Source organism: Pteropus medius, unplaced genomic scaffold (assembly GCF_902729225.1).
Source record: "Pteropus medius unplaced genomic scaffold, Ma_sr-lr_union100, whole genome shotgun sequence".
NCBI lineage: Eukaryota > Metazoa > Chordata > Mammalia > Chiroptera > Pteropodidae > Pteropus > Pteropus medius.
The window spans coordinates 23,753,508-23,766,964 of NW_024349803.1; the positions used below are offsets into that span (position 1 = coordinate 23,753,508).

General features: G+C 45.2%; 1 protein-coding gene across 1 annotated transcript in view; it reads left to right on the top strand.

Moving 5' to 3' along the window:
• Positions 1–13,457, top strand: part of IL5RA (interleukin 5 receptor subunit alpha) — a 37,002-nt gene that overhangs the window by 8,222 nt on the left and 15,323 nt on the right. The window contains exons 2-8 of the mRNA XM_039836822.1: positions 4,003–4,087; positions 5,730–5,875; positions 6,809–6,947; positions 7,722–7,875; positions 7,951–8,138; positions 10,056–10,201; positions 12,549–12,687. Coding sequence (XP_039692756.1) covers positions 4,003–4,087; positions 5,730–5,875; positions 6,809–6,947; positions 7,722–7,875; positions 7,951–8,138; positions 10,056–10,201; positions 12,549–12,687 — 997 coding nt within the window. The remainder of the gene's footprint in view (positions 1–4,002; positions 4,088–5,729; positions 5,876–6,808; positions 6,948–7,721; positions 7,876–7,950; positions 8,139–10,055; positions 10,202–12,548; positions 12,688–13,457) is intronic.

The following is a 13,457-nucleotide window of genomic DNA, read 5'->3' on the forward strand; positions in this document are numbered from 1 at the left end:
TGACATGATACTATATATAGTGACATGATATATAGTATTTATATAGTATCATGTCATCTGCTAATAATAACAGTTTTTAGAGAACCCTAAAGATTTCACCAAAAAAAATTATAACCAATGAATGAATTCAGTAAAGTAGCAAGATACAAAATTAGTATTCACAAATCAGTTGCATTTTTATGCACAAACAACAAACTTTCAGAAAGAGAAATTAAGAAAACAATCTCACTTATGATTGCCTCGAAACAATACCTAGGAATAAACTTAAACACGGAAGTAAAAGATCTGTACTTATAAATTTATAAGACAGTGCAAGAAGAAATTGAAGATATAAATAAATGGAAGCATATACCATGCTGCTCATGGATAGGAAGAATTAACATCATTAGAATGTTCATACTAGCCAATCTATAGATTTAATGCAATCCTTATCAAAATACCAACGTCATTTTCACAGAACTGGAAGAAATAATCCCGAGATTTCTATGGAACCACAAAATACCCCAAATAGCCAAAGCAATCTTGAGAAAGAAGAATAAAGTTGGAGGTATCATGTTCCCTGACATCAAACTATGCTACAAGACTATATTAATCAAAACAGCCTGGGATTGACATAAAAATAAACATGAAATCGGATAAAGAGCCCAGAGATAAACCCGTGCCTATATGGTCAATTAATCTATGACAAAGGAACCAGAAATGGACAATGGAGGAAAGAGCGTCTATTCAAGGAAGTGTCGGGAAAATTGGACCGATACATGCGAAAATGAAACGAGACCGCCTTCTTACTCCATATACAAAAATAAACTCAAAATGGATTAAAGATTTAAATGTAAGACCCCAAACCATAAATCTCCCAGGAGAAAACAGAGGCAGCAAACTCTGACACTACTCTTAATAATATTTTTTTTCTGATCTCCTTGGGCCGGGGAAACAAAAGAAAAAAACAAAAACAAAAACAAATAAGACTATATCAAACTAAAACGTTTTTTTCACAGCAAAGGAAACCATCGACAAAATGAAAAGACGGCCTCCTGATTGAGAGAGATGTTTGCCAATGATATATCTGATAAGGGGTTCGTATCCAAATTTTATAAAGTACTAATACGACTTGACACCAAAACAAAACCAAACAATCCAATAAAATAAAACGGGCTGAGGACCTGAATAGACATTTCACCAAAAAGGACATACAGATGGCCAACAGACGTATGAAAAGATGCTCAACAATATGAATCATCAGAGAAATGCAAATTAAATCCACACGAGATATCATCTCGCACCTGTAAGGATGGCATCGTCAATAAATCAACAAATAAGTGTTGGCAGGGATATGGAGAAAAGGGAGCCCTCGTGCATTGTTGGTGGAATTGCAAATTGATACAGCCGCTATGGAAAACGATATGAAGATTCCTCAAAAAATTAAAAAAAGAACTACCATATGACCCGGCAATTCCATTTTGAGGTATTTATTCGAAGAAATCCAAAACACTAATTAGAGAAGATCTATGCATCCCTATGTTCACTGCAGTGCTGTTTACACCGGCCAAGATACGAAAACAACCTAAGTGCCCATCGACGGATGATCGACTAAGAAGAGGTGGTACAATGGAATATTACTTGGCCATAAAAAGAATGAAATCTTACCATTGCCACAAAATGGATGGACCTAGAGGGTATTGTGCTAAGCGAAATAAGTCAGACAGAGAAAAACAAATACCGTATGATTTCACTTATATGTGCAATCTAAAAGACGAAATAAATGAACAAACAAAACAGAAACAGACTCATAGATGAAGAGAACGAACTGATGGTTGCCAGATGGGAGGGGGGTTGGAGGGCTGGGTGAAAAAGGTGATGGGATTAAGAAGTACAAATTGGCAGTTACAAAATAGTCACAGGGATGTAGAGTACAGCGTAGGGAATATAGCGAATAATATTATAATAACTATAGAGTGCCAGATGGCCACTAATCAGAAGATCACTTCATAAATCATATAAATGCTAACCACTATGCCGGTTTCCTGAAATTAACGTCAAATAATATTGAATGTCAACTGTAATTGAAAAATAAAAATTAATTGGAAAAAACTTGAAAACTAAATATGCTTCAGTCAAATTCTTTATTTACATAGATATTGCAAAGCCCTTCTTACTGCAAGGCCTTGGAAGATCCCATCTCCAGGGAAAGTATCTCGTCGTCACTTGTTCACTCACCGTTTACTTCGAAAACAATCTCATCTTTCACATCTTATTCTATGTCTAAATTACGCAACGCTTATAAATATCCCGAAATCAAATGCTGATATTGGTGTTTTGCCCAGTCTGAGTCATTTGCTGAAAGGACATTGCTAATGAGAAATATGAAAAAACGGAACTGAATCACTACACGCTGTTCTTTCTTTTATGTTGGGACATTTTAATAGTTTCCTCAGTAAATTAAGTAGTGATAGTGAGAAATTAAGGAGCAAGTTAGTTAATTAGTAAATTCAGACGTGAATTCTGGTATCTCTTGGACGTGTCCATTTAGCCAAGATCTACCTTCTGTGGTTCTACCAGGAATATATTTGGAAAATACCGAACCATTAAAATAAAATTTTAAACTGGAAATGGTAAGTCATTTAAATGAGTACAGAATATTGCTTTTACTGCTGGAAGAAATGAGATCGGGTCTAAGGTCCGTTATTTACTGCCTGTTTCATCTCTGACAAATGATTTTACCTTTCAGACTCTTTTTCTCCTTTGCGGATCGGATAAGAACCACACACCAAAGCAGCGTGTGTGTGTGTGTGTGTGTGTGTGTGTGTGTGCACGCGCACGTATGTGTGTGTGTGGGGTGGGGCTCAGGAGAGATCACCGGAAGAGCTGCTCTGTGAGGCCAGGCAGCACACAGCAGGTGGAAGCCATGCCTATAATTTGTCCTTTAAAGTTAAGTTCATATGTATCTACATGCCCGATCCCGTCTGATCTCGGAAGCTAAGCAGGGTCGGGCCTGGTTAGTACCCGGATGGGAGACCACCTAGGAAGACCAGGTGCTGTAGGGGTAAAATTAAATAAATAAATACATAAATAAATAAGTAAATAAATAAGTCAGTCAAGTTCATATGAAAAGTGCCTTTCAACATTTTCTGAGGAAACACTCAAGGTTTCTGACTTAAGGTCCCAGTAAAGGTCCTGGACTTTCTTCTTTGACTTCTAAAACCGGACGCAGGAATGGCTTGACTACTTTTTCACACTGTCACACGGAGTGGTGGAAATCGCCCTGCTCCAAATCCATTTCCAGTGCCGCATTGTTTCGAGTAGGGAGAGATACGTTTTTATTTTCTCCAGGTCTGTATCTGTTTTCGAGTCCTCTTCTGGCCTGCTCCCATTTGGGTTCGTGTGGGTTCATCGGGCCTCATTGGGCCTCTCCAAAGTTCAAAGTGTCACTTTTTTCTAGGTTTGTGATAAGAAGTTTCTCTTTCCCACCTTAAATTGTTTTAGATTTAAGCTTCCCGTCATGTGGGTTCGTATTGAAATGCTCATTCATGAAAATGGTAATGGTGTTAATTTTCCATCTCATTAACTGAGCCTAGAACTTTTACTGTTCAGACGGCTGGTCTGTCTTGGCCACCCGCTGACCACCGGTGCTCTCTCCCATTGACTCTCGTCTCTAGTTCTGTCCTTGCTGTGTCTGCCAGAAGAAACACATTACCCCCACGCGTGTGTGTGTGTGTGTGCGCGCGCGTGTGTGTATCCTATAGGAGTCGATTCAGAAGGATTTTTGCTTCTACCATGCCCCGCACATACTGTTACTGGAAGTTTTAGATAGGACTACAATTATTGACTGACATTTCTCTCTGCCTCTTAGATAAGATTTGTTCCTATTTGTATTTCTAGCACATAACAGGTCACCCATAAATGTTGGTCAAATGGCAAAATGATTATATTCTACTTTATAAAATAGCTCTCAGTTTTTCTCTAAAATGGCTACTTGGACCCTCATCTTTCTGTCTTCTGCAGAATTTGATCGTCATGGTGCTTGCATTTCTGATTCTTTTTGGGGCCACAGTGATACTGCCAGCAGACTTACTTTCTGATGAAAAACGTAAGTGCCATCTATTACGTTCAATGATCTTTCTTTAAAAATATAAGCATATTACAAAAACAATAGCATTATTTTCTCCTAAATAATCCCTCAATTAGGAAATTATGTGTGGATTTTAGAAAAGGGATAGAATATCCTTATCAGAATACAAACTCTTTAAATACACTATATTTTAAGAAAGTAAGGTTGGCTGAAGTGCAAATTTTATGCTACTGCGCGAAATTCTATGGCAGGACTGGGTGTATGGGCTCCAGAGAATAAAGCTGGAGGCCATGTCCACTCTGAGAATACCTCTTCATGCGAAGGGATGGCTAGCGGCCTCACGACCAAAGAATAAAAATCTCCTACTATGTTTGCTCAGAAATTTGTTGATCTTTGGAGTTGGCGCAATGACAGAATCTAAGAAAACCATCACATGGCCTCTGCCTAGTTTTGTCTAAGAGAAATTCCTATGATAATGACGTTGTTTTATATCTGCACCGTCCAGTGTAGTAGCCACTAGCCATCGGTGACTAACTGAGCACTTGAAATGTGCCTCATGCAACTAGAACAATGAAGGTTTTATTTTAAGTCATTTAAATTTAAATAGCCACGTGAGGCCAGCGGTGACCACGATGGACAGTGCATGATAGACAGAGCCCTGGGAGTCCGTATCTGCAGGCGTGGATGGAGGTGGGGGTCCTGGAAGGTGGGGGGTCCTGAAGGGTGGGGTCCCGGAAGGCCATTAAACATTCTGGATCCATGGAAACATCCTGACCACGTAGTAAGTGAATCGGAGGAGGTTTCACGATTGTGATACAATGTTATCTCAATTTTAGAAAAAAATGTAAAAAGTTTTTATTAATGTATGCCCGGGAATAAAGGATCATCAACGTTTCACATGTTAAGACCATTTATAATAGTAGGGTTGCGGGTAATTTTTCTTTCTTTCATTTTTTTTTTTTTTTGCTCATCTGTGCTTTCTAACATTCCTGAAATGCACAGACCTTGTTTTTGTAAATGAAATAAAAGCTTTTATTTTGAAAGCAAAGTTAGAAAGTGGTTCATTAAGAAAAAAAAACACCAAAAAACCTTTTTTTCCTCCAGAAATGTCTAAGTAGTTTTACTGACAAATTTGTTTTGATTTTAAATCACAAAAAGAAATAAATCCATTTTATATCATGAGCCGGTACGCATACAGATACATAAGTACATTTATATAATGGAAGAAGAGGTTCATGAAACAGAATTTATTCTTACTATATTTGATGCACAAAGCAGTACTTATTATATTCGATGTCTTTCCTATTCTATTTTTTCCACGTCATTAAAAAAATTTCTAGCCACGAACTGATAAATTATCTCAGCCAATTAGTGGATAATAACCCTCGGTTTAAAAACTACAGTTATAATAGATAATGATACAGTACAATATCCCTTTTTCAATTAAAAAGGTAAACGCCTGGGCAAAGTAAAAAATACCACACACACACACACACACAATGAAGTAGAAGCAGTCTTAAAGGAACTTTCCAAAATTATTCATATTCTAAAATCTCCGATAGCCATAATAAAATACCGTCAATGGCTCTTCCTTTTGAAAATTTAAGAACCGCTCCCTATGCACAACTGACACGTCGCCGTTTCCTCTTCTGATCCTCAGCCCCGCTGCTCCCGCCTGTCAATTTCACGGTCACCGTCACCGGTTTGGCTCAGGTCCTGTTACGCTGGGAGCCGAGCCCCGATCAGGAGCGAAGGAGCATCAAGCTAGGGTATCACGTGAAAATAAACGGTCCACAGGAGGATGATGTGAGTGTTCATTCTGACGGCGGAACTTATTTAGAGTCCAGTTAAATTTTGGCTGCATGTTCCTTATCAAGAGAAATTGTAACCGAAAAAAAAAAAAAAAAGGGGAACCACTCAAGGGCCTTTGGTTCTTTCGCTTAAAGAAGGAAGTTTGGGCACTTCTGAGGTGGGATGCATTCAATCTTGGTTTTATGGTTTCTCTAAAATAGCCCCAAACAAAACAAAGCAAAAACCCAGAAGAAAATAGCGGATGGAGGCGGGAGGAGGGCAGGGAGCCGAATCCGAGGCCGGCTTCGAATCCTGGTTCAGCCTCGCCCTGCGTTTGCGACCTTGGGCTAGACAGCCGACCTCTCAGAGCTCCAGGCCCTCTGGGGGGCACGGCAGAGCGACTGGTACCTTGTCAACGAAGGGAGAAACGGTTGTATGGTGTTGGCTATTTTTCAATCCGTATGGAATTCTAGAGAATTTTCTGTCAAAAAGTTATCTATGAGAGGAGACCGGAACTAGAGATGGTGTCACAGGGAACCGGGCCCTTATTTGTCATATTTTGTTTGTTTTCGTAAGAAGAACGTGTCCACGTATCATTGACGAATTTATTATGCTTTTATTATATTGTTTGTAAAAAATATCTATAAATACTAGAATCGGGTAATTTATCTGCTTATTCATTTTAAAATCACCTTAGGGAGGCATGGTTGATGTGTAAAAAGCTGCACATATGTCATTTATACATCTCAATGAGTTTAGGGTTAAGTATTGACTCATGGAATCCTGGGTTTGATTTTTTAGCAAACCTATTTCATTGCATTTAAGGTGCCATTTAAAAATCGGCATAGTTGATGAAAATATGCCAGAAGAAAACGCACATTTGATGAAAATAGTTCTTTTAAGGCTATTGGCCTTTTACGTATCGTGACTCGTGGGTTTTAATTTTAGTACGAAACCAGGAACACGAAGAGCAGCCGTGAGACCATCCTTCACAAAGGCTTTTCAGCCAGCGTGCAGACCATCCCGTGGGAGGGCCACACCATCCCGCCAAGCAGCTGGGTGTCCGCCGAGCTCAGCGCCCCAGCAGGTGAGGCCGGCCCCGCAAAGCCCGTTCTCCCTTTCAGACTTGGTAGAGACGGGACATCAGAGAATTAACAACGCGCTTCCTTTCTTTCCTCTGCCACCGGCTCCTGCCCAGCATCTCGCACCCCCTTAGCGCCCCGACTGTCACAACCCGCCCAGTGCCACCTGGCACGTCCCTACGGCCATCACCTACATTTCTCGGTCCTCGGCTCAAAAGCTCAAAATCATCATAAGCAAAACGGGGGCCGCTCAGCTCCCTCCTAAGTGGAGTCTTTGGCACCTTGCACCTGCACCGTACCTGGTCCTCCGCTCTGCTCAGATGGATTTCGAACCCGGCCCCACGCGCCCGCCCCGAAGACTTTGCTTTCCGGGCTCATCCTTGGCCCGCCCTTCTGAACCCCCCGTGAACTCGAAGCCCAGGTCCCATCGCCCCTGCTCCATAGAGCCCTTTACTCCGCCCCATACACTGAGAGCTGCTTGTGCCCCTCAGAGCTCACCCTCGGGCTGGGTGCTCATCGACATCACGTTATCTGTCTTTCACGAACAGCTGCATTTCTACCCTGCCGTCCCCAGCTCTGAGCCCGCTGGGGGCAGGGACAACGCCTGATGCTTCATTACATCCGGCCCGACAAAACAGTGCGTGCTTGGGACCGAGCGTTCGTGTTTAATTCTAGAGCTTCTCTTACCAGATTGAAGGAGGCTCGGCTGCCGGTTCGCGGAAGCCACGAGACCGAACGCCTCAGCCAGCGTCTCGGCCTTTCTATTTCTGACTTCGCAGGGGCTCCTGGAACCTCGGCTGTCAATTTAACTTGCACCGCAAACACCGTGGCGAGTGACCGGACGCGCTCACGGCAGTACCGGGTCTCCCTTCGCTGCACCTGGCTGGCGGGCGAGGCTTCCCCTGAGGACACGCGCTATTTCCTCTACTACAGGTTCGGACCTATTTTTACCTACGCAGATGGGTAGTCTCCTCCGGTCTTAAAAATCTTACGAGCGTTCCGATTTAGGTACGGCTCCCAGACCGAAGAATGCCGAGAATACGGGCAGGACGCGTCGGGGCGGAACGTCGCGGGCTGGTTTCCCGCGACTTCCATCGACGGCCAAGGGCGCGGCTCGCTCGCGGTGCGCGTCAACGGCTCCAGCAGCCGCGCCGCCATCCGGCCCCTGGACCGGCTGTTCGCCCTGCACGCCATCGGTAAGAGGCTCGGAGCCGCGGGCGCCGGCCCGCGGAAGCTCGGCGTGGAAGGGGTCGAAAAGGTCGCCTCACCCCACTGCTTTCCAGATGCGAAGCAGCCACCGGCCCCTGCTTGAAAACCCCATGTGGCCGGAGCACACGAGGGGCCGGATAACTGCGGGGAGAGGCCGCGCCGAGCACGGCAGGGTCTCAGCAGCAGCGCCCCTGGCCTCTGCCCGCCAGGTGCCAGCAGCACCTCCCCCGCCAGTCGTGCCCCAAATCCTCCCACCCCCCAGTGGTGACCCAGCACACCGGGGAAGGGACTCCCTGCCGAGGGAAGCGATTTCACGTCTCAGCAGCTGTGGCTGGTGGGGTATTTCTTCCCCTGGGCCCTGCGATAGATTGGTGACACCTCCAAGCCACTCTGACCCCTGTCCCCACAATGGCCTCTCAGCTCTCGGAAGGCGGCCACGCTCCCGTCCTGAGGCCTCTCTGGCCCGAGCTGCCCACCCCCACTTCCTCCTGCGTGCCCCTCGCCGTTCTGGTCTGCCTCCTCTGGACGGGGCTCAGTTAAAATGCCTCCCTCGGCCTGTGATGCTCAGATGTAAACATATTCCTTAGGGTTTCATTTGCTCAGTGGTCAAAGCAGAAGGCATCCTCCTTCCTCCTGGATATGTATATTAATGCAACTCATCAGGAGCCGTTAGCACAGCATCCGTGGGGGCTAACGTGCCAGGCTCCAGTGGTGGCAGTCGTCGGAGTGGGCTGTGGACCCTGGCTCCCCTGCCGAGTTGCTGAGTGACCTTAGATGAGCTGCTCACTTCTCTGTGTCTCGGTCTTATCTGCAAAATGGGAGAAATCAATACTTCCAACAAGGTTTTTGTGAGAATTAAGTGTTAATAATTATAAAGTGTTGAGAACGGTGCCTCGTGCAAGTATCCAAAAAATATGCAAACTGTTATTTAAAGGACGTGATTGACTTGTCACATATCTATATCTGTCCAATAGAGCAGAACTTTGTTTAAAGGATCATAGCATTTACTAAAGAGTAATGCAATTCTCTTAAATAGTTTATTTCTTAGGTGACCTAAAAATGTCACTTTCATGAAAACAGGTGATAAAAAATGCTGAGAAGGACTTAGAAAACAATATTAATGTGAAAATGGAACACAGTCTGGAACAGACCACAGGAATTCATTTGCTTATATGATTTGCACATTATTGAAACCAATTCCTCAGATTACTAAAACAAAGACTTTTGGGGTAAACCTTTTCTGCTTTGGGAGTGGCAGGTTCTGGAGACAGTGGGTCCTACCCTTAGCTTGTCTCTGTGATTCATTAATTGTGAGACTTTCGCCACGTAACCTAAGACAAGAACGCTCACTCAGAAATATTTCCTACCCACGTCACTTGGCCATAGGCAATCAAGTGAGATCTCGGGGGAGAGGACTCTAGTTCTTATTCAAGAGAAGACAAATTTAGCCCAGTCCATTCTTTTTATGCGAGAGAAAACAAAAGCTTTCCACTCCATGTCCCAAACAAACCAAAACGAGACACAAACGGCAGAATGAAACAAAAAACCCGAAGCCCAGACGGGGGAAGTGGTAGCGGGGGCCCACACCCCGGCTCCACACCCGGCTCGTCGGGGCGGGGCGAGGTGAGCGTTCTGGGGCTGTTTCTCTCCAGGATCAGTTTACCCTGCCCTCGGCCCAACTCTAGGAGTGAAAAAGGGATGGGATTCAATCATTCCATGCCCGTTGGGATAGGAGTCCTGGACCGTTACACAGGGAGTTCTTTCCTGTTTTATGACAGCAGCCCTGTGTGAGCCTCCTGAGGGCCAATACTCGAGAAGGTGGCCTCCTCGAGATGCCTTGAGGAGTGGGATTGGGTGGGACCTGTCAGCCTGGACCACTGACCCCGCTCTCATTCCTAACCTAGATCAAGTAAACCCTCCGCTGAACGTCACGGCGGACATTGAAGGAAGCCGTCTCTCTATCCGATGGGACAAACCAGTTTCTGCCTTTCCAACCCATTGCTTTGATTACGAAGTGGAAATTTACAACGCAAGGAAGGGTTATTTGCAGGTAATTCTTCAGACCGTTCCGATGTTCGATGACAGCATTCTTTTAGAGACATTTCTAAAATTGTCTTCAGTGTCTGCTCTGGTTATAGCTTAGAACTAATGAGGTCAAAGATAACTTACGTCTACCCAGGTTTTATGTAAATAAACCCACCCTACTGGCCTTTTGTCTTGAAAGGACATACTTTTGGTTGAAAATAAGACAAGGTATCAGATAAAAACTCCTCAGCACTATTGTAGGTGAAGACGTAAAACGGCCGGTCACGATGGAAAACAGTGTGGCATTTAAAAAGCAATATCATGTGATCCAGCAATTCCGCTTCTGGGTGTATATCCAAAAGAATCAAAAACGACGTCTCAGAGAGAGAGATGTGTACATCCATGCTCACAGCAGCGTTAGTCACAGAAGCCAAAAAGAAGAAGCAACCCGAGTGTCCACAGACAGATGACTGGATAATGAAAATGTGACAAAAACATATGATGCAACATTAGCGAGCCTTGAAAAGGAAGGGCATTCCGAAAATGAACCTTGAGGACCTTTTTCTAAGTGAAATAAGCCAGACACAAAAAGACAAATACCATACAGTTCCACTTATGCGAGATGCCAAGAGTAGTGAAATTCGTAGAGAAAGAAGGTAGAACGATGTTCGCCAGGGCTGGGGGTGTGGGATGGGGCGTTGTTTTTTAATGGGCTGATTATCAGTTTTGCAAGATGAGAGCTGGAGACAGATGGTGGTGATGGTCACACACCATGTGAACGTACTCGACTCCACTGAACTGGACACTGAAAAACAGTTAAAGAGGTGAATTTTATGTTCTGTGCATTGTATTACGACTTAGAAACTAACTCACTGGCACTAACGGACGAAAAGTTCAAGGGCAACTGGGAAGAAAGCCGACGTCTGCTGAGCATCAGCTGTGTGCCGAGCTTTACTGGACGCATTTGTCCCTCTCTCTCACTAACTCCGCTATGCAATTATCATTCCCATTTTACAGGAAAGCCAGGCACACACAGATTAAGGGACTTGCCCAAAGTCACAGAGCTAGAAAAATAGAGAGAAGTCAAGATTCAAACTCAATCTTACCATTGGTAGCAGCATGAAAGCTGATGTAGGTGGGGAAGGGTCACTTGGACATAGCGATGTCAGCTAATGGCTACTGCACCTGTCCTAGCAACAGATGAGGGGAGCTAAAGTAGGCAGTGGTCGTGGCGCAGGGGAGGAAGGGGGAGACACACGTAGGAATAGTTAAGGTGCAGGTGGCAGGGACACCTCTCTGGTTTGGAGCCAGGAGATTAGCTGGACGGTGGTGACACTGATCGATACAGAGCACCTTGGAGAAGGGCTCGTTTGTGAGAAACCGCTTCAACACTGGGCCAACGTCAGCTTAAGTTGCCTACGGCACCTGGGCACATATTATTGGGTCGAACCATCCAAAATTGCTGTTTTTGCTGATCAAACATGGGTTGGGTATTGGCTGTTTCCATACGATACAACTTAATATTTCCTTAAGCTTGGGCTGTACCGAGATCATTCCATTGAACTCAATAATCCAAGAGTTAGGTGTTGCTATCCCTATGTGACAGATGAGGAAACTGAGGCTCAGAGAGGTCAAGGAAGTGCACTGGGGGTAATTGGAGGCAGATCCCACCCGCCCATCTTAGATTCAAGGTCTCTGCTGTTTCTACTTCTCTGTACACCCCCTTCTCCTTCCCCTCCACTCTCGTACATTAGAGATCAGTAAACTGTTTGTGTAAAGGACCAAAGAAACATGCCAGGTTTTGCAGACCGCACGGTTTGGGCCACCACTAGTCAACTCTGCAGGCATAACAAACGCAACCACAGATTGATTGTACAGAAACGTAAGTTTGCAAGCACTGAGATGCCGATTTCATGTAATTTTCATATGTCATGAGACACTCTTTTGATCTGTTTCAATCACTTAAAGATATACGACCCATTCGTATATCCAGAGGCCAGAGGGGCCTGCAGACTGTAGTTTGCTGATGCAAAGTATGATGGAAACTGGGGGACATTGTTTAGAAACGTGACGACGGAATACGGAAGGACAGGACAAGGGGATTTTGCATTCTGCTCTCGGCCGTCCCAGTGTTCCAGTCTGGGAGTATCCATCGGGCCCAGACGGATCATGCACATTGCACAGCTGCCCACTTTGTGTACGTGCTGCCAGCAGCTCGGAACAGACTCATTGCCATGTGTCCTCTCGATTTTAAATGGGTCGTCGAACAGTGAGTCCCTTGGCTTATACGCGACCCCCATTCTGATTGCTGATGGGCATCACTTTAATTACGCGTCTAGAGATGATTACGATGATATTTTTTCCCCATTTAGGTAGAAAAAATGAGGACTCAGGAGTTCACCTCAGCTGTTCACGACATTTCCAAGTACTCCATTCGCGTGCGGGCGGCGGTGAGCTCCGTGTGCAGGACAGCGGGGCCCTGGAGTGAGTGGACTCAGCCCGTCGTCATGGGTGAGTCTCTCGCGCTCATCTGAGAACCAGCGACCTCATTCGCGGTTCAAGCAGGTCGCCCTGGGAAGTGAGCACAGGCACCCGCGGGTGCAGCTGCTGTCACGTCTCTGCTGTGCCTCGTCCCTCAGTCCCCACACGGCTAAGCGTTCAAGCTTCTCGCTAGCGCCAGCCTTTCCAAAACCCTGCACCTAACTTTCCCCAGAGTATCCGATTCTACTTCTATCTAACTTTTTATAATCAAAATTTTTATTTTGAGGTCCTTGTAGATTCACAGGCAGCCGGCAGACATGATGCAGAGAGAGCCCGTGTGGCTTTCCCCCGGTTCCCCTTGGCAAAGCTATGGTACGATGTCCCAGCCAGATACGATCCACGGACCTTATTCAGATTTCGTCACCTTCCTGGGTGCTCATTTGTGTGTTTAGTTGTGTGCAGTGGTGTCACACGTGCAGGTGCCTGTGTCCATCACCACAGGCAGGACACGGGACAGTGCCATCACCGCCGGGAGCCCTGCCGGTGTCCTTCTGTAAACACACACCTGTCTCTCCCTCTTCTCCCGGACGCTGCCAGCCATCCTCCATTTCCATAGTTGCCCCGTACCTAATTTGGGATGAACGCTTTTGTTTCTTAAAGAAGATAAAGAAGATGACAACACTGCATAAGGTTCAGGACCTACAGAATCTGGATCCGCCCCTGAGCCCTTCCTTAGCCTAACAGACATAGAGGGTCAAAAGGATGGGACGTTGCCTGGGCTCCTGTGTTGATTCTGCGGC